This window comes from Ornithorhynchus anatinus, chromosome X1 (assembly GCF_004115215.2).
Source record: "Ornithorhynchus anatinus isolate Pmale09 chromosome X1, mOrnAna1.pri.v4, whole genome shotgun sequence".
Lineage (NCBI taxonomy): Eukaryota > Metazoa > Chordata > Mammalia > Monotremata > Ornithorhynchidae > Ornithorhynchus > Ornithorhynchus anatinus.
Window position 1 is genome coordinate 21,764,293 of NC_041749.1, and position 19,506 is coordinate 21,783,798.

General features: G+C 50.3%; 1 protein-coding gene across 2 annotated transcripts in view; it reads left to right on the forward strand.

Moving 5' to 3' along the window:
• The first annotated feature begins 1,000 nt into the window (after positions 1-1,000).
• LOC100078308 (rho GTPase-activating protein 7-like) overlaps positions 1,001-19,506 on the forward strand; it is a 99,303-nt gene continuing 80,797 nt past the window's right edge. The window contains exon 1 of one of the 2 annotated variants that reach the window (XM_029050814.2): positions 1,001-1,314. In XM_029050814.2, the coding sequence (XP_028906647.1) occupies positions 1,200-1,314 (115 nt within the window). In that variant the 5' untranslated portion in view covers positions 1,001-1,199. Of the gene's footprint in view, positions 1,315-16,825; positions 16,855-19,506 lie in introns of those variants that run through there. The other variant, XM_029050815.2, reaches the window with a different exon arrangement.

The following is a 19,506-nucleotide window of genomic DNA, read 5'->3' on the forward strand; positions in this document are numbered from 1 at the left end:
GGCATCAGGCCGGTCACAGTCCCTGATCCACACGGGGCACGCAGTCTACGTAGGAGGGTGAACAGATATTGAATCCCTATTTCACAAATAAGGAAACTGAGGCACAGAGGTGTTAAGTGACTTTCCCAAGATTACAAGCAGTGACGTGGCACATTCGGGTGTAGAACCCAGGTCCTCTGACTCCCAGGCCTGTGCTCTTTCCACTGTGCCATACTACTTTTACATACTACATATACTTATACATACTACATATACTTATACATACTACATATACTTATACATACTACATATATATATACTACTACCAGTGATTGAGTCTACGTCCACATTCTTCCTTGGACGCAGAGGGTCTGGTCCCCTTCTAGTGGGGGTGATGGACAGGCAGGGGTTGGTTTGATCAGAATCGGGACCGGTCACTACAGACCGGAGATCCTCCTGCCTGCAGGAGCTGAGCTGGGAAGGGATTTGACTGTCATTTTGAAGCAGATAGAAGGTCCAGTTTCTTCCCTAAAACAGAGGAGGCTGGAGCGACTGAGGTCTTTATTTCCAACCACAACAAAGCACCCATTGACCCCAACCCTGGCACGCTATATGGGGTATTTGAGACATCAAACTAGGTTGTAAGAAAGGGGGAAATGGAATGGGAGGCTGAGAGTCACGGGAATGAGGAAGCTGTTGAATAGTGGGAGAGAAGATCTCAAAAAGGATAGCAGGGGGTCTGCCGGGATTGTTTCCCCACCACCAAGGTCTCCCACTTACTCACCACTTTATCAGTTGTGGTGGAGGAGGAATCAAACTGTGCATGAGATGAAGCAGCTGAGATGCAGAGTGGCGCTTTGCTCTCTCTCCCAGGCTGGGAACCCCAGAGACTGCTGTTTCCTCCAGCCTGGCTTGACCTCAGTGTATTTGGAACAAGGCGGTCCCTCTCTCTCTCTCTCACTCTCCCTTGCATGCACACGCATACACACGCTCTCTCTCTCTCTCTCTCTCATTCCTGCCGTTGTGCTCTCTCTGGCCCCTTCTCTCTCTCCTCAAGCAGTGACAACAAGTTGCTTGCCGACTTCACCTCCTGAGCTTTTGCAGAGTGAGAGCAAAGAGGACGTTTGGTGGGCGGCGGAGGGCATCGGTGGGTTGGGCTGGCATTTTTTTCTGCCAGAGATCCCCATGAGATAGGGTGGCTGGGTGGATGGGGAGCGGGCATGGAGGACCCAGGCCAGTCTCGGCTCCAGAGGTCCTTCAGCGAGCACCTCAAGAACTCGACCACCAGAGCTTGGGCGGTGATCTGGAAGAGCGCGAGGGAGAGACGGCTGTCAGGTCAGTTCCGGAGAAAAGCAGTTGATGGGAGGTGGCCAGCGAAGGGATGGGGGTTTGGTCCAGACTGGCTTCATGGGGGCACAGCCTCCTCACAGGATGCTAATGCTGGCATTGTTCATTCATTCATTCATTCAATAGTATTTATTGAGCACTTATTATGTGCAGAGCACTGTACTAAGCACTTGGGATGAACAAGTTGGCAGCAGATAGAGACAGTCCCTGCCGTTTGACGGGCTTACGGTCTAATCGGGGGAGACGGACGGACAAGAACATTGTTGCCACCTGGGCCAGGGATGGAAGTGGTGCAGTCTCCAGAGGTCCTGGGAGTGAAGGGGCCGGCTGAGGAGCCCATAGGCTGCTGGGGGTTCACACTAGAGAAGAGATCCTTCCCACCGGAGAATGTTTCCCGGGGCTGGTCATTCCTGGGACTTGCAGGACAACCAGAGTAATAAGGATAATAAAGGTATTTGTTAAGCACTTACTACGTGCCAGGCACTGTACTAAGCGCTGGGATGGATGCAAGCAAATTGAGTTAGACACAGTCTCTGTCTCATGTGGGGCTCACAGTCTTAATTCCCATTTTACAGATGAGGTAATAAGGCTCAGAGAAGTGAAGTGACTTGCCCAAGGTCACACAGCAGACAAGTGACAGAGATAGGATTAGAATCCATGACCTTCTGATTCCCAGGCCTGGCTTTATCCTCTACACCACGCTGCTTCTCTAAGAATAAGGAAGGGTATCTTCCTGGCACCCAGAAGCAGGGCACGACAGGCGAGGGCAGGGTGCACACGTGACATGCTGTGCCCAGTAACGACTCCCAGCCTGTGGCCAAAGACTGGAGACGCCGGATAACCCAGGCCCTCGATCAGGAGCCGTGTGCCACAGCGAGCCCGAGCCGCTAGTGCCGTGGCCCCAGCCCGGGAGCCTGCACGGGGTACCTCGCCCCGAGTGGTTACTACAACAGAGTGGGGAAATAAACAACACAAGATGTAAAAGCCGGAGCCTCATTCCTCCACTTGGAGTGCATCCTCTCAGCTTGTCAGGGGCTGGAGGCTTGGAGTGGACTCAGCGAGGGTTGGGATAAGGAGCGGGACAGAGTGAGTCGGGGGGGGCTCTGTCAGCCTGCTCTGATGATACACAGAGCAGCCCGCCTTCGCCTCCAGGGGAAAATCAGCGCCTCGGAATCTGCCGAGCAGCAGCTGCTTCCATCTTTCTCCTTGTTTCTCAGGATGGAGGCCTCAGGTCTGTTTTCTGCGGGAGAGGGGACCTGTCCCCTTGCTCTCTAACCTGATTTCCCAAACCCTCTTTGGCGAAGGGAAAACAAAAGTAATACCCTGAATGCCTAAAGCTCTGCTAACTTTTCCAAATTCTCACATCATTGATCTTGTCCTTACATTCTGTTCCTGAGAGGTGGAGGGTTTATTCCCCCCATTCCACAGATGAGAAACCTGAGGCACAAAGAGTACCAGTGATGGATCCAAGGAAACCCAGCAGGTCAGGGAAACATCCAGGACCCTGCTTCTAGCTAGGTGTTCTAGACGAGGTAGGTAGTCTTTACTAGAATTAACGAGAGCAGCAGTTCCTCCTGGTGTGGTGACTGGGAAGGGATTTGTTTGGAGCATCAGAGAAGATGATGGAGCCCATCACTGGAGCCGTATCAGAACAGTATCACTGTCTGGCACCAGAAGGAAATGGATACATTATTGGAACACCCAAAAGAGCCTCATTATCCAGGGTTCTGTGTCTTTCCTTCAGCTGAGCTCCTCCTAAGCGTTGGGCGAAGCACAATTCTAAGCAGTCATCAGTCGATCAGTGCTATCTATTGAGTGTTTACTGTGTTCGGGACACTGCACTAAACGCTTGAGATTGATATGTGAGGTCCATGTGGGATGGAGACTGTGTCTGATTTGATTACTTGTATCCACCCCAATGCTTGGCACAGTGACGATGATAGAGTTTTCCATTGGAAAGTCTGGATGAACCACACAGAGAACTATTCCAAGAGAAATCACCCTTCATACTTGCCTCTTCCTCTTACTAACATCCATGTAATAATAACAACAATAACGGTGGAATTCATTAAGCACTTACTACGTGTCAAGCACTGTACTAAGAGCTGGGGTAGATATGGGATAGTCATGTTGGATGCAGTCCCTGTCCCACCTGGGGATGACTGGTATTGCTGACTCAGTAGCCCAAAACCCGGCCAAGGTGTTGTCTGTCTCATTTGGGGTGGCTACCACCATGATGTCAGTCAAATTCCTATTTCCCAACCAATCCTCACTTCCCTAGACATGGTATCCCATCAGCCCCGCTCAGCATTTAGGTGAATGTCGGTTTATTCTTTTTTAAAAACAAATTCTGTTCACTTTCGTTTTTACAAGTTACAGTTGCTTTCATTCTTGTTCTGCTGTATGCCTACAGCAGTGTCTGTTGTCTCTGTTAGATTATAATCTCCGGGAGGGCAGGTGCCAGGCCTTCTCCTTCTATTGTATGTTCCCAAACACCTCATAAAATACTCTGCCTACATTATAGGTTCTTTCAGAAAAACCCACGGTCCAAATAACACACCGGCCACTTGGGCAATACTGTTTAATGGAGGAGCCTGGACTGACAGGGACAAAATGACCTACATCAAGGTGTTAGAAGCATAGACTAGAACAAAGGCATTTGAATATGAGCTAGAAAAAACAATCAATCAGTCATGTTTATTGAGCACACACTGTGTGCGCAGCACTGTCCTCAGTACTTGGGAGAATATAATAGAATTGGTAGACATATTCCTTGCCCACAAGGAGCTCACCTTCTGATGGAGGAGTTAACAAAGTTTGGGGAGTCATGCATGAAGGCTGAGATTGGACTTATTCCCGAAGATTCCAGGAATCTGGAGGACTTCCTGGAGAGGTAGATTCGTAGTCATATTTTGGAGTCGGGGGATAGAATTTGGAAAAAAGAAGTGGGGGTTACACTCGCATTTCTCCTGCTGTGGTGTTCTTGGACCGATCCACTGTGAATCATGTGCTTTCTGCAAGGCCCTGAGTGTCAGCAGTTTCGGGCCAGGGTTGAACATTCTGCACTTCCTCGTGTTTCTTTCCCCCATACCCCTGCTCGCCTCACAAACAGAGCTGTCGAAGGAGGCAGGAACTGGCACACCAAAAAGCCACAGGGTAGTTTCTTTTCTCTGGTTCCAAGATGAGGCTGGTTAATACTCGAACTCCTTGCAAAATGCCAGCTCCAAATGCCAGCCCAGGATTCCCCTTAGGGCTTGCTCCAATCCTGCGAGCAGAGGTCTTTGGGGAAGATCCCTGGATCGGAGGGCCAAGATTTTGGACCCTCTCTAGGGACTCGCATCACTGCTTTCGTGACTCAGTCATCCAGTTTGATTCAGTCCAGGGTCTCTAGGCTACATAGAACTTGAAGTAGTCACTAAATTGCATTACCAGGCAGTGCGCCGTCCACTGTGCTTGGTTAGACAACGAAAACAGTCTCAAAAAGGTGAGCATGACCTTCAGAATGCTTCAAGGACACAGTGTAGCCACAGTGGATTTTCATTTCCTACCAAATTGAAGATCTGTAGAAAGCTGCTGTACATGGCTGTGAGACCTGGACCTACTTCAGTCCAGCTCCTGCAGCGTTTTCATCAGCCTCAACTAGGAACCAGACTCAACATGAACTAGCAGGACAAGACTATCAGCGATGTGGTCCCGAACCCACTCGGATCACCAGTACTGAAACAACACTCCCGCCGACTTAGTCCCGCTGGGTTGAATGGATGGCAGCGGGCTATCCAAATAGCTAAAGAGGTCAATTCAACTCTAGGGGGCCCGAAAAAGAATTGTTTTGAAGAGGTGGTGATGCCCAGGGTCAAACAAAGTGGTGGGACAGTGACTGTTGGGAGGCCATAGCAGAATACGGACCAGCCTGACGACCAGAAGGGGGAGGGTCAGCTCTTCTACAGCAAAATCTTCACGGGAATTGGGACGGGATGCAGCAGGGTTGAAAACAGAGAGGCACCCCCATGTGAGACAAACCCACTGATGCAACAAGCATCTGTCTTGTGACCAATCCCAGTGGGGTGTCCAACTTCCATTGGTCTTTTCAACTCCTGCATGAGTAGCACCACCAAGTCATTAGCATCATCTTTGAATAGGAAAGACCGATATCTGTTCTGAGGAACAATGCAAACCGACCCTAAGCTCGCTGTGGACAGGGAAAGTGTTTATTGTTGTTTTGTACTCTCCCAAGCTTTTAGTACAGAGCTCTGTGCAAGGTAAGCGCTCAGTAAATACAATTGAATGAATGGATACTGAGCTTGATGTATTGGAGAGGGGTGAGGAGGGCTGACTTAAATCAGTTAACTAATTGAGGTCTAAGAGAAACTCGGCAGGGATGGTACGGTATTAGGTTGCTGGAAATTTAAAATCCCTGGTTCAGCCTTTCTACAGGCTCCTCCTCCTCCTTCCAACCCACTAGATATTTAATTGCTGAGATGTGGATAAAGGCTAAGGGGGTGTGTTGGCTGGTAGAAGCACCATGGCGTACTTTTTGGAGTACGGGCCTGGGAGTCAGAAGGTCATGGGTTCTAATCCTAGCTCCGCCATTTGTCTGCTGGGTGACCTTGGACAAGTCACTTTACCTCTCTGTGCCTCATTTATCTCATCTGTAAAATGGGGATGGAGATTGTGAACCCTACGTGGGACAGACTGTGTCTAATCCGATTTGCTTGTATCTACATCAGCGCTTAGTACACTGCCTGGCACATAGTAAGCGCTTAACAAATACCATAATAATAATTGTGTTATCATTATGATTATTACTATCACTGTGATTATGTTTAGAAACTTACCTTCAAGGCTGAATTAAATGAGGTCATCACCATAGAAGCAAAATTGTCTCTCATGTAATGTTGCTTCACACAGCAGTGTGACCGAGGATAGGAAAATGACTCTCAGCGTTATGCTGGCCTGGAGTGGAGTAAATTGTGCACTGCGGGTGTGGGAGGGACGGGGGAGAAGATAATCTCTCCTTTTCTGTGCTTTATTTAAGACAGGTGGAACTAAAGCTCACGGCTCGTGAGCCACACTCTGTGGCTTTTGCACATCTGGTTGCAGATGTTCCAGGGCCGGCCGGGGCTGGCTTCCTCTGTCCAATTTCATCACAGCCCCCTGTCAGGAGAACAGGATGCCTCATGGCCAGTTCCCATGAAGCAGGAAAATCCTGGAACACTACCGCAACCTCAGAAATCCCGAACATCTCTGCCAAGAAAGCTGAGACCTAGTCCAGGGGTTGGACACATGAGAAGGGAAGGCAGAGAATGAGTCTCGGGCTATTAGGAAAAGTGGTTACAGTGATTCCTAGCCAGAAGCTTCAAGTCTGAAAATAAGGGGTGGTATATTCCAGAGACCAGTTTAAACAGCATTAGGATCCATACATCCATTAAGTACATTTAATGTGACAATGTCACTTTTGTCTCTGGTCAAAGCAAGATAGACTTCCACATTGAGGCCCGCCCCCTGCCCCCCACCTCATTCCCCGACCCTGGCTTGTGGCCAGGGAAGCCCTACCGTCCTCCCTTTTCCTTCCCACCCCACTTTCTGCCCAGCCAGCCCTCGTCACGTTAGAGGTAGCCACTGGCTGTTCTTGCAGCTAGTGCATGGACACACACGGGTGGTGTCTACCCTCCACAGATCATTCTGACTTCACATGCATCATTTTATAGAATCCGCTCAGGGAGCCCCTACCTAGAACGCTTTCCTGGGGGGACTCCCGGCCCTACCACTTCCTCTTGGTCTTTGTGTTCCCCTCCCAGGCCCCTGTGAACATTGACACCATCCTGAGCCACAGAACCAGTTGATAAGGGAAAAGGCAGAGGGGAGCCAGATGATCAAGATAAAACTATTGGGCCTTAAGTTTTCTGGTGCGGTATTCAGTTGTATTTATTGGGCGCTTACTGTGTGCAAAGCACTGTGCTAAGTGGTATCTGTAGTGGTCGGGGTGTGGTATCTGTAGCGGACGGCGGGGGGGGGACAGACCGACTGAAAATCAAGCCGTTCAGTTTAAAACGGGACAGATGGCACCATACCCACGGCTCTTTAAAATTTTCTATCCTTTGGTCTAGAAAGCAACTGATGTCCTCCTCCCCGCATCTGCACCATCCCCCTCCCGAGTCAGCCTAGTCTTACACCCACAACTAGACCCACACTGTTTGATTTTCTTTTTCATTTTTGTACTTTGTTTTGCCACCACTACCAGCCCTTTTCCAGTGTTACAGCATACATCTCCTGGGATCAGCAAGGATACAGGATGACACTGAATCACAGAGTGGTCTGGGAGGGAGTACCATACCCCCCCAGCCAAGCCTGGACCCAACTCTGAAGCTTTGGAGGACTGCGGAGCCCAGGCTGTGGGTCAGAGAGAAAGGGCAGGCAGCAATGAAATAATGGCATTTTTAAAGAAGCCACAGTAGGCAGGTTTGGGTGTGGGTGCAGGGATGGCCAGTATGGGGAGGCCTTTGAAGAAACCATGGGGGAATGTGGGGGGATGCAGTTAGGTTAGGGGCACATGGGAGAGAAATGGAGTGGCTAGTGATAGGGGCAGAGGGAGTATGGGACTTTTCAGACCACTGTCTGGGTAGGCGATGACATTAATGGGGTGTGTGGGGCCGGGGGGGAGGAAAACTCGAGAAGTTGTCTTGCCATCATGGAACCTGCAGAGACGCTTGTGGAAGCACAAAAGAAATGATCCCGTAGTCAAGAATGGAAGACTAGATATAGATGAAAGGCACAAAGTGAATAAATAAAAATTAACAGGTTAGTGCCAGGGTGCTGAGATGACTGATGGGATGGCAGAACTGGGAGGCTGAGGAGACTCAACCAGGAATCCTCCTGGAGATGATTTTGTAGGAGGGCTTGGAAGGAATGGAAGGGCCTGAAGCTGAGAGGGCAGGGAAAAATCAATATAAGCTGAAAGGATGCTTAGTCACTGGGTTTGGATGGTTTGATTTATCGGTGGAATTTATTGAGCACTCATTGTGGGTAGAGCTTGGGCAAGTACAATTCAGCTGTTAGACAAGGTCCTTGCCTCCAAGGACCTTACAGTCTAGACAAGTTGACAGTCCAGGGTACAGAGTGCTTCCCCTGCCCATCTTATGCATCAAAGCTCTCTTCCTATTGGGAAAGCAAAGTAAGGAGAGGAGAGGTACTGACTGACCCCTGATGGGACTTTCCTGGATTCTGTGTTTTGGATATCTGTGTCTGCTTCCTGGGGTTTCTTCCTTGGAGTCTCTCTGCTGGCTGGATCCCCCTCTGGAGTTTATCTTTGGTCTGAGTTTTGGATTCTCAGAGCAGCACGGCCCAGTGGAAAAAGCCTGGACCTGGGAGTCAGCAGACCTGGATTCCAAGCCTGGCTCTTTCCCTTACCTGCTGAATGACTCTGGGTGAATTGCTTAACTTCTCTGTGCCTCAGTTTCCTCACGAGTAAAATGGGGATAAAATTCCTGGTCTCTCTCCCTCTTAGACTGTAAGCACTATATGGGACAGGGTCTGTATCCAATTTTATCATCTCCTGTCTACCTATCGCTTAGTAAGGTTGATTGGCATACAGTGCTTAGCAAAAATCACAATTGCTATCATTATAAATATTAGCCCAGGAAAAGTTCAACTGGGGGTCTTGGTGCAGGCAGACTCTCTCTACATTGGGAAGGCATTTCTTATCTGAACTTTTGGTGAAACACTAACCCTGCCGTGGTATTCAGGCCAACGAGGAGCAGGGATCCCTGGGTACCAGCATTCTTCTCTTGAGGGAGATGAAGGAGGGTTTTCATGAGAAATTCACCTAATCCTTTCCTACAGGAATGGCCACCTGCCCTACAGCTCCAAAATCACTCTTTTTCCCTCATGTGGGGGAGGCAGTAGGCGCCTCTGCCCTGAAATAAAACATTCCTTCAGTAAAATAAATAGAGGTCACATTGACTGTGACAGTAATAAATGTCCTGGTTACTGAAATTGGCTTCAGGAATATTTTTCTTGAAAACACGTTCTGGGTCTTTTGCGGCTCTGCGTTGCCAGGGCTGACACACGTTTCTCGTGTTAATCTCTCCAGAAACCGAAAGGGATTTATGTAGCTTGTAGTTTCTCTACTTAGCAGCCTATAAGTGTCCTTATATGAGATAGAGATCAGCTAGTTGCCTTTCTCAGGGACTGTTCAAGATGCAGGGAGGCCGGTTCCCAAGGTGTGGGCCTGAGAGAAGCCCCTTCCGAGGTCCTAGACAAACCGGGGCCTAATCCAGGGTGCTTAGGAAGGGCGACTTCTTGGCCTCCCCACTGTGGTTTTCAGTAGGAAAGACAGTGATGTCTTCGGCTGTCACCCTGACCTGCCCCGAGGTCCACGTTTACTGTCTAGATCTTGGCCATTTGGCTTCTGAGAGTCCACTGGAGCAGTTGTCTAAACTATTCATTCAATCGTATTTCCCTAGTGCTTACTGTGTGCAGAGCATTGTACTAAACACTTGGGAGAGTACAAAATAACAATAAACAGACACATTCCCTGCCCATGAGGAGCTAACAGTCTAGATGGGGAAACCGAAAGAGATTTATGTAGCTTGTAGTTTCTCTACTTAGCAGCCTGTAAGTGTCCTTACATGAGATAGAGATCAGCTAGTTGCCTTTCTCAGGGACTGTTCAAGATGTAGGGGGGCTGGTTCCCAAGGTGTGGGCCTGAGAGAAGCCCCTTCCCAGGTACTAGACAAACGGGGGCCTAATCCAGGGTGCTTAGCAAGGGGAACTTCTTGGCCTCCCCACTGCATTTCTCAGTAGGAAAGACAGTGATCTCTTCGGCTGTCACCCTGACCTGCCCTGAGGTCCATGTTTATTGTCTAGATCTTGGCCATTTGGCTTCTGAGAGTCCACTGGAACAACTGTCTAAACTATTCTTTCAATCGTATTTCCCTAGTGCTGACTGTGTGCAGAGTACTGTACTAAACGCTTGGGAGAGTACAAAATAATAAACAGATACACTCCCTGCCCACGACAAGCTTACAGTCTAGATTGGGAAACAGACATTAATATAATTGCAGATATGTACATAGGCGCTGTGGGGCTGAGAGTGGGGATGAATAAAGGGAGCAAATCAGGGTGACGCAGAAGGGAGTGGGGAAAGGGAAAGGAGGGCTTAGTCAGGAAAGCCCCACAGACCCAAGCAGCTTCAGGTGACTGTACCGACTCCTCCAGGTCTCCGGGATCATTTCTGGCTGCCCAGAATGGGATGGGAAGGTCGGCTTTATGGACAAATTTCATTCACAGGCATTTTGCCAGGCCTTCACTATTGCCTCTGTTTCTCCTGGGATTAGCTGTCAGTCTTTGGAAAGAGGCCCATGTAGTTTTGGAGTTGGGATTTCCTGAACTGCCTTTACTCCCTCGTGCACTGGACTCAGAGCAGCACCAGGAGCGGCCCAGCCTGTGGGACTCAGGGCCATGGGCCTGACCTCACCAAAGCTGAACTGGGTTAAGTGTTGGCCAGGTTGGGATGCCCCTCATGCCCCTCTGGCACCAGGAAATCCCCCCTGTTTGGGACTAGGGGCATGGTCCTTGGGCAGGGACACCGCCATTTGGGTGTGGAAGTTTGGCAGTGGTACACAGTGGTACAGAGCCTTTCGGGACTGTCACTCCCAGCAGTTTGCAGGGCCAACCACAGTAACGATGAAGGTATTTCTTAAGCACTTATTATGAGTCAAGCAGTGTTCTAAGCATGGGGGTAGATGCAAGGTAATCAGGTTGGACAGAATCCCTGTCCCACATGGGGCTCACAGTCTTAATCGCCGTTTTAAAGATAAGGGACCTGAGGCTCAGAGAAGTGAAGTGATTTGCTTAAGGTCATACAGCAGAGCCAGAACTAGAAGCCAGGTCCTTCTGACTCCCAGGCCCCTGCTCTTTCCACTAGACCATGTTGTTTCTCGATCATAAATGTTCAAATTCTACTTGCCAGGCTTGAACCAATCCAGTTCAGCAGAGAATCACTTCTGGGACCTCCTGGAACCTTACTGAGTGAGAGTGAGGGCAAGGGGGCGAAGCTAGGCTGGGCCAGAACTGGGAGTGAGGCTGTTCAATCGGGAACCCGGTGACTTATAGCGGGCAGGGTGGGAACTGGCTGCACCACTCCTGAAGCACGTGCCCCTTCCTCTCTACTGTTCCCTTATCTCTGCCCCTTCAATCCCACTGCCTTTCTCTACCCTATCCTCTCCTAGCCCACTGCCCCCTCCCACCCCTCTGTCCCTTTTCCTGGCAGCGGTGACAGCCACCAAGGGAGGTATGTACAGGAGTGGTAACTTCATCATCACCAACAACTTCTGTTGAGTGTCTTCTGTGTGCAGAGCACCGAACCCAATAATCTGGACATGCAAAAGCAGTTAAAGATATCACCCCTACCTTCTAGGAGCTTACTCTTAAATGGAGGAGGCAAGTGGACACAAATTGCCAGATAGACAAGAGGGAAGAGAGGAAGAACAGAGCTATAAGTCATAGAAAACAAAGTGAAAGAACTAATTCAGTAAAATAAATGAGTATGCTAGTCCCAGCCATAGTCAGAGTGCCTGGCTGAATCTCTTAGACTGTGAACCCAATATGGGGCAGGGATTGTGTCTGATCTGCTTATATAGTATCTATCCTGGTCCTTAGAATAGTGTGTTGTACATAGTAAGTGCTTAGCAAATGCCACAATCATCATTATCCTGGCGATCCAGATGGAGAGCGAGAACCGGGACAGAAGCCAAAATAAGCGACTTTTGGCCAGACCCAACATCCACGATCCAGGCTGGGTAGTTCTGCAGTCACTGAGACAGCTTCCCTGTGCTGGAGTTTCTAGACTCCATGTAGGGCTGGCTCTTCTAGGAGTGCAGAGAATCGGTTTCTGTCTAGGGTTCTCTTTATAGGGTTGGGATAGGAAACAGGGATCCTCTTCAGTGGGAGATCCCTGTAACTTCCGCTATAGTCTCACCCCAACAGCAGGGACACATTTCCTACTCCTCAGTACTGGCATTTGGCTCCAGTGTGTATGTGGGTGGCTTTGCCAGAAGAAGCCAGAAAAAAAGTTTCCAGCCTTTGTGGGAGGGGGGAGAGGGGATGGAGCGGAGAAATCAGTCCTTCCCTGCTGCTTAAATTAACTCATTCCTCACTAGGTCAGCTTCAGTGGAGCTGAGCCTCAGAGCTTGAGCCGGGGGAGGAGGTAGCTACTGTCAGATTTCAGAATCCTTAAGGAGAGAGCTGATTGTGCACTCTCATTGGGAATTCCTAGAACTAATTGCAGAAGGAATGGGTGTGGACAGGAGAGTGAGCTCCAGAGTTAGTAGGTACTAGCAGAACAGCTATCAGCATGTAATCTTGGCCATCTCAAAACTGGAGCTGGGAGGGAAGGAAAGGGTGGAGGAGAGACAATGAGAAAATAGTGTTTCGGGCCTAGGATGTGTCCTGTGCAAGGGAGGTAAGAGATGGAGTTTGTTCATTCAATCGTATTTATTGAGGGCTTACTGTGTGTGGAGCACTATACTAAGCTCTTGGGAAAGTACAGTACAACAGTAGACGTATTCCCCATCCACAACGAGGTTCCTGGGAGAGGGGTCGGAGAGAAAGAAAGCATTCCCCAGGCGCCCTTGAGGATGTCTGAACTCTCGGAGGGACTGAGATCTTTCTGAATAATAATAATAATTATGGTATTTGTTATTGCTTTCTTACTGAGAATTTCCTGGGGGCGGGAGGGAGGAGGGTTCGGATGAGATGCAGTTTGGCAAGGAGAGTGAGAAGGGCATTCCAGGATGAGGGGGAGATGTGAGTAATTGCTTGGGAGTGGGCAGTTGCGTTTGCAGAAGATGAGAAAGTTCATTTGGGCAGAGCGGAGGGCACAAGCCGGGGACCGGAGTGTTACGGGGAAGAGTAATAATGAAGGTATCTGTTAAGTGCTTATTACGTGCCAAGCACTGTTCTAAGCACTGGGGTAGATACAAGGTTATCCCACGTGGGACTCCCAGTCTTAATCCCCAATTTACGGATGAGGTAACTGAGGCCCAGAGAAGTTAAGTGGCTTGCCCAAGATCATGCAGCAGACAGGTGGCAGAGCTGAGATTAGAACCCCCGTCCTCTGATTCCCAAGCCCGTGCTCTTACCACTAAACCACACTGCTTTTCACAGGGCCAGTTGTAGAGTCTCCTAAATCCCAGGGCCAGGAGTGGCAACCTTGTAGATCAGTCAGTCGTATTTATTGAGCACTTACTATGTGCAGGGCATTGTACTCAGCGCTTGGGAGAGTACAATACAACAGAATTAGCTTACACAGCCCCTGCCCATAATGAGCTTACAGTCTAGGAGGAGAGTTACACCGTCCAGCAAGGGATTGTGTCTTTGGCACTCTTGTACACTATTCCTCCAAAGACACGGAATACACTCAATCAGTGGTATTTAAGATTCATATTGCTGCACGGAAGACCAGACCAGACAGATGAGGCAATAGTATGGACACAATCAGTATTTGACTCTATGCTCCTCAGACTCCTCAGAAGAGTCTTCTGCCTGGCTGGGTCTGTTGCTCTGCAGACCTTTAGTTTGATGAATTTAGATCTTTGTCCTAATCCTGGTTGGGGTGGACAGGGATGTGGTAACTCTCTCCCTGCTACCTGAGGGCCTGGGCTAGTGGATTTTACAGGCTACCACCACCATGCATGCCACAGATGTTATTATATCATGGGTGCCTAAGATGACCATGGAGCCTTCTCCCCAGCTGAACTGAAGTAGCTCCCTGCAAGAAGCCTCCCCCATTTCAAAGTGAACTCTCGCAACTCATCTGCTTTTGTCAGTTTGAGTTTTGTGAGGGAGTTTAAGTGCACTTTCTAATTGTTGGGGCTAATAGCAGGTTTGGCCCCTGGGCAGATGCTTTCTTGGTGCCTCTGCCTGTGGCCAGCTCCCTCTGAACCAAAGGTTTTTGTGGAAGGGGAAGGGCAGGAGAGGTCAGATGAGAGGAGAGTGACCCTCAGCTCCTGTTGCTTTTCCAGTTCCAGTTTCCCGAATCAGTTGGGTAAAGCTAATGAGTTGGATTAGCCAAGCTTTGGCTCCCCATGTTGGTTCTTTACTGCCTCTGCCCACCACCATTAATTCATCAGAGAGATTTAGTGAGCACTTAGTGTGTGCAGACAGTGCGGTATTAAGCGCTTGGGAGAGTACACTACAACAGCACTGGTTGATAGGTTCCCTGTCCACAGCAAGCTTACAGTCTAGAGGGGGAGACAGATGTCAGTATAAATAAATAATTTATAGGTAGGTATATAGTGCTGTGGGGCTGAAGACTGGGTGAATACCAAGTGCCTAAACAATAGACCAGAGCTACAGTAAGGGGAAGGAGTTCTAACACAGAATAATAATAATAATAATGTTGGTATTTGTTAAGCGCTTACTATGTGCCAAGCACTGTTCTAAGCGCTGGGGTAGACACAGGGGAATCAGGTTGTCCCACGTGGGGCTCATAGTCTTAATCCCCATTTTACAGATGAGGGAACTGAGGCACAGAGAAGTTAAGTGACTTGCCCACAGTCACACAGCCGACAAGTGGCAGAGCTGGGATTCGAACTCATGAGCCCTGACTCCAAAGCCCGTGCTCTTTCCACTGAGCCATGCTGCTTCTCCAGAAAGGGAGTTAGGGGTGGAGCAGCAGTGGAAGCTAGTGCAGTTGGAGGCTACACTGAGGGGTGTTTTGAGGAGGAGGGGAAATAGTCCCGGGCTGGTGGCCCATGAACCCCAATGTGACTTGAATGCTTTGTTGTTAGCTGAGTTCAACTTGGCCCTCGAACTTGTCCAGGGGTGCGGAACATTTGGAAGGTTGAAAATATTCCAAGTCCACAAGGAAATGACATTTTAACAGGGGAGATAGACATAAAAGTATTTTTAAGCAGAGTAATCAAAATAAAGAATTGATTGTAGAATTGAATAAATGTATAAACCTGAGTGTTGAAGATGGGTATAAGTGCTAGAAGCAGCTGTTGAACTTAGATGATGCAGGCTGCTGGGAATGAATCTGGAAGGCTCGTTGGAGGAGGTGGCCTTTCAGGAGGGTTTCTGAATAAGGGGAGAGCTGAAGTGGGGAAGGAGGGAATTCCAAGCTGGGGGAGCAGTATGAGGAAGAGGATGGTGATGGGATGGGGTCTAGTTAAAAGGTAAATCGACAGTTCTTTTCTCTAGCAGATGAAAACAGAGTCGAGCAGGGCAGGGCAGAGGAGTGTTTTTCTCATGCCATCTTGTGCCACCAGGACTCATTCATTCATTCAACTGTATTTATCGAGCACTTTGTGCAGGGTACTGTACTAAGCACTTGGAAGAGTACAGTATTAACAATAAAGACATATTTCCTGCCCACAAGGAGCTTACGGTCTAGAGAAGCAGTGCTGCCTAATGGATAGAGCTCGAGCCTTGGAGTCAGAAGGTCATGGTTTCAAATCCCAGCTCCGCACTTACCCCCTGGGTGCCTTGGGCAAATCATTTCACTGCTCTGTGCCTCAGTTACTTGATCTGTAAAATGGGGATTAAGACTCTGAGCCCCATGTGGGACCAGGGATTGTGTCCAACCCGATTTGCTTGTATTCCCCCAGCGCTTAGAACAGTGTCTGCCATATAGTAAGTGCTTAACAAATATAATTATTATTAAAGGGGGAACAGACATTAATATAAATTTAAAAATTACAGATATGTATATATCTAATGATCAGGGAGCCCCCAACATCAAACCCTATTAGAAGAAGACAAGATCGCCAGGGTTTCCTCGAACTCCTGGCCGCTGTGGACCCTCTTGGAGGAGTGTCCGTCAGTCACTCCTATGGCAGAGTTGGGGCTGGCGCCTGGGCAGGGAATATGTCTGTTTATTGTTATATTGTACTCTCCCTAGTGCTTCGTACAGTGCTCTGCACACCAGAAGCACTCAATAAGTATGAATGCATGAATGAATGGACCTCAGCTTCAGGCTGGATTGGGCTGTCATGGCTCAGGAGGAGCGGGGCTGGGAGAAGTGCTGCCCCGGAGGACTGGAGTCTATCGGGCCCCTATGGAGTGGTGGGGAGCAGGCAACACTCTGTGCCTCTTAGAGAGCAGAGAGTTGTTGCCCTCCAGTGCCAGAGCTATTGGCAGGGGTCAGGACCAGGAAATGGAGCCTGGAGCAGCAGCAGTGCATGGAGGAGACTTTGGAGCAGCTGGGAGCGACTTGGAAAGGGAAGCGACAGCACTTGGAGTCAGTTCAGGGAAAGTTTGTTTCTCATCCCTGACTCCCTGAGGCGGTGCTCCCCACCCAGGCTGGGGAGGAGGAGGAGGGAGGGAGGGAAGGAAGGAGAGAAGGAGGGAGGGAGGGAGGAACGGATGGAGGGAGGCTGACAGCTGGGCTTGGCTGGATAGACAGCAGAGCTCTGTGACTCTCCCTCAGGCTGGACGTCCCAGGGTGGGCAGGAATTTGAAGGGGCTCGGAGGGGGACGTCGGGCTCTGCCGTAGCCCAGCACCCCAGCCCCCATCTCTCATGGAAGGTAGGAGAGCAACCCTGGACTGGGACAGGGGCTCAGAATCCCATACTGGGGCAAAGGAGAGGTGGGGGAGAGCATATGCTTAGGGAACATACGATGGGGGCCAGGCTGCGCTGGGAGGCAAGGTTCACTACAGGATTTGGTCGGGCTGGGAATGGAGTATCTGTGTTAACCTGGAGCTGAGAGGAAAGTGGAGGAAGTGGGGGTGGGCCAGGCCTTAGAGCCATCTCATCTGAGATCCCTGCGTCCTGGCCAGAGGTGGTCATCTCTGATGGCCCTCCCCCAGCTGCTCTGTTCTGACAGCGGGTCAGCCTGGGCCCTTTCATTTTCCCTGCCTTCAAACTGAGAAGCCAGGGCCAGGTCCTCATGACCTCTCTATGGGGGACAGAGCAGGGTTGACTCATTCAACAAGAAGGGGAAAATAAGAGGCGGGGAGAAGAGGACTTGAGATTCTGCTGAATACAAGCTTCAGGGTGGGCTGGCGGCTGGACCCAGCCCTGCTCTGCCCCCGTGGCACACTCTGCAGTTAACGGTGGGTTTTAGAGAGAGGCAGCATCGGGGTTCAAAGTGGCATTGGCTGGTTTATCTCTGCTGTCCTGGAAGTGTCCCCACTTCTGCTTCTCACAGTGTCCCTCAGGCCAGCTGGGATTGGTCCCCTAGCTGAGATCTAAAGAAACCAGCTCAGCTGGACTCAGGTCAGGCTAGTCAAGGAGAGAGGAGGCAGCACAGAATTCTCACAGGGTCAGCAGGGTCAGTGAGTGCAGGCAGTAGCTATTTTTCTATTTTCCGTACCCTAGAGTTGGTGGATGGGGAGGAGCAAGTCTGGGGGAGAGGGGATAAGGTGGGTTGAGGGAGAAGGGCAAAGGGGGGGCTAAAGGAGGGGAGGAGAAGGGGGATAAGGAAGGGAGGAAGAGTGGGGCTGGGGAGAAGGGAGAAGGAGGGCTACGGAAGGGAAGAGAAGGGAGACTAAGGGAAGGGGGAGGAGCGGGGCTTGTGGGGAGGGGAGAAAAGGGGCTAGGGAAATGGGGAGGAGCAGGGTTGGAGGAGAGGGGAGAAGGGAGGAGTGGGGCTGGGGGAGAAGGAAGGAGCGGTGTTGGGGAAGAGGGGAAGAGCAAGGCAGGGGGAGAGGGGAGAAGGAGGCTGAGGAAGAGGAATGAAAGGGAGCTAGGAGAGTGGGGAAGAGTGGGGGGAAGGGCAGGGCCGGGGGAGAAGGGAGAAAGGGGCCTGAGGGAGAGGGGCGAAAGGGGGCTAGGAGAATGGGGAGGAGCGGGGCTGAGAACTGGAACCCCAGCAAGCAGCCCACCGGTGCAGCTAAGTTTTTTGGGGGCCGGCTGGGCTGGGAACTAGCGTCTCACGAGCTTGAACATCAGTGGCGTGTCAGGGACGACTGGGCAACTCTTGGGAAAATGTAAACACTGGGAAGGAAACCCAAACCCCACTTCCTCCAGTAGCACAGTGGGAAACAGAGCTCCTCCCCAGAGCTGGGGGCCTGGGGGGGGGGGGGGGGGGGGGGGGCGGAGGAGGGACGGCTGTCCTGGGAGAGAAGGCAGGAAAGAACAGCTCAGGGAGCTAGCTGGTCAGGTTAACACTTTAAATCCCAGATGGGTAGCAAGAACAAAATTCCTGCAGGCTGGAGGCCTGGAGCGTCCCAGTCCCTGCTCCCTGCCTGCCCTGAAGCCAGGGGAAAGACTTGGGACCCAACAGTAATCCAAGCACATAGTAGGCCTGTTGATATTCTAGGAGTTTGGTGGTAGAGAATTTTAGCAGCTGGCAGCTTCCTCTTAACGTCATTTTCCAAGGGTCAGTGAGGGCTGGGCAGAAGGGCTCAAAGCCTCGATCCAGGGGGCAACTTCGGCGGTCAGGCGTGGTTCTGTTGTTATAGCCCAGAAAACAAGAGACTTGTTCTTCCCTGTTCCATCATCTGCCTCCCCCCCAACAACCTCAGAAGCTCCCCTGTCTTACTGCCCCCAGGAGCTGCTCCCCTGCACCAGTCTGACACCCCTGTTCGCAGCAGGGGGCGGGAGAAGGGCAGAGGGCTGTTGCGGGTGTTTGCGGAAGTTTTTGCCCTGTCTGTGGCTGTGACGTGGGTCTGTCAGCCACAGTTCCCTTTTTTATAAACTCTGAAGTGATGAGTTCTTCCTGCTCCTGACCTTCCTTCTCCTGCCCACCCACACTGCTTCCCTCCTCTAGACTTTCCATCCCTTTTCCTTCCTTCTCACTGTTCATTTCTTTCCATTCTTACTTCGACTGGGACTCCAGTGTGGGGCAGAGACAGTATTCGACTGATTTTTTCCTGTATCTCGCCCGGAACTACTTATTTACCAAGGATACTAAGTGCTTGCAAAATACCACATTTATCATTCTTCACTTCCACTCTTTCTACAGCATCTCTCTCTCTCTCTAATCAATCCCTCAATCAATCAGTGGTGTTTATTGAGTACTAACTCCAGGCAGAATGCTGTACAAGGGGCTCGGAAGAGTGCCATAGAAGTGGCGTGGCCTAGTGGATAAAGCATGGGCTTTGGAATCAGAAGACCCTAGGTTCTAATTCTGGGTCCACCACTTGTCTGCTGTATGACCTTGGGCAAGTCACGTAGCTTCTCTGTGTTAGTTACTTCTGTAAAATAGTTATTTGTAAAACGGATTAAGACTGCA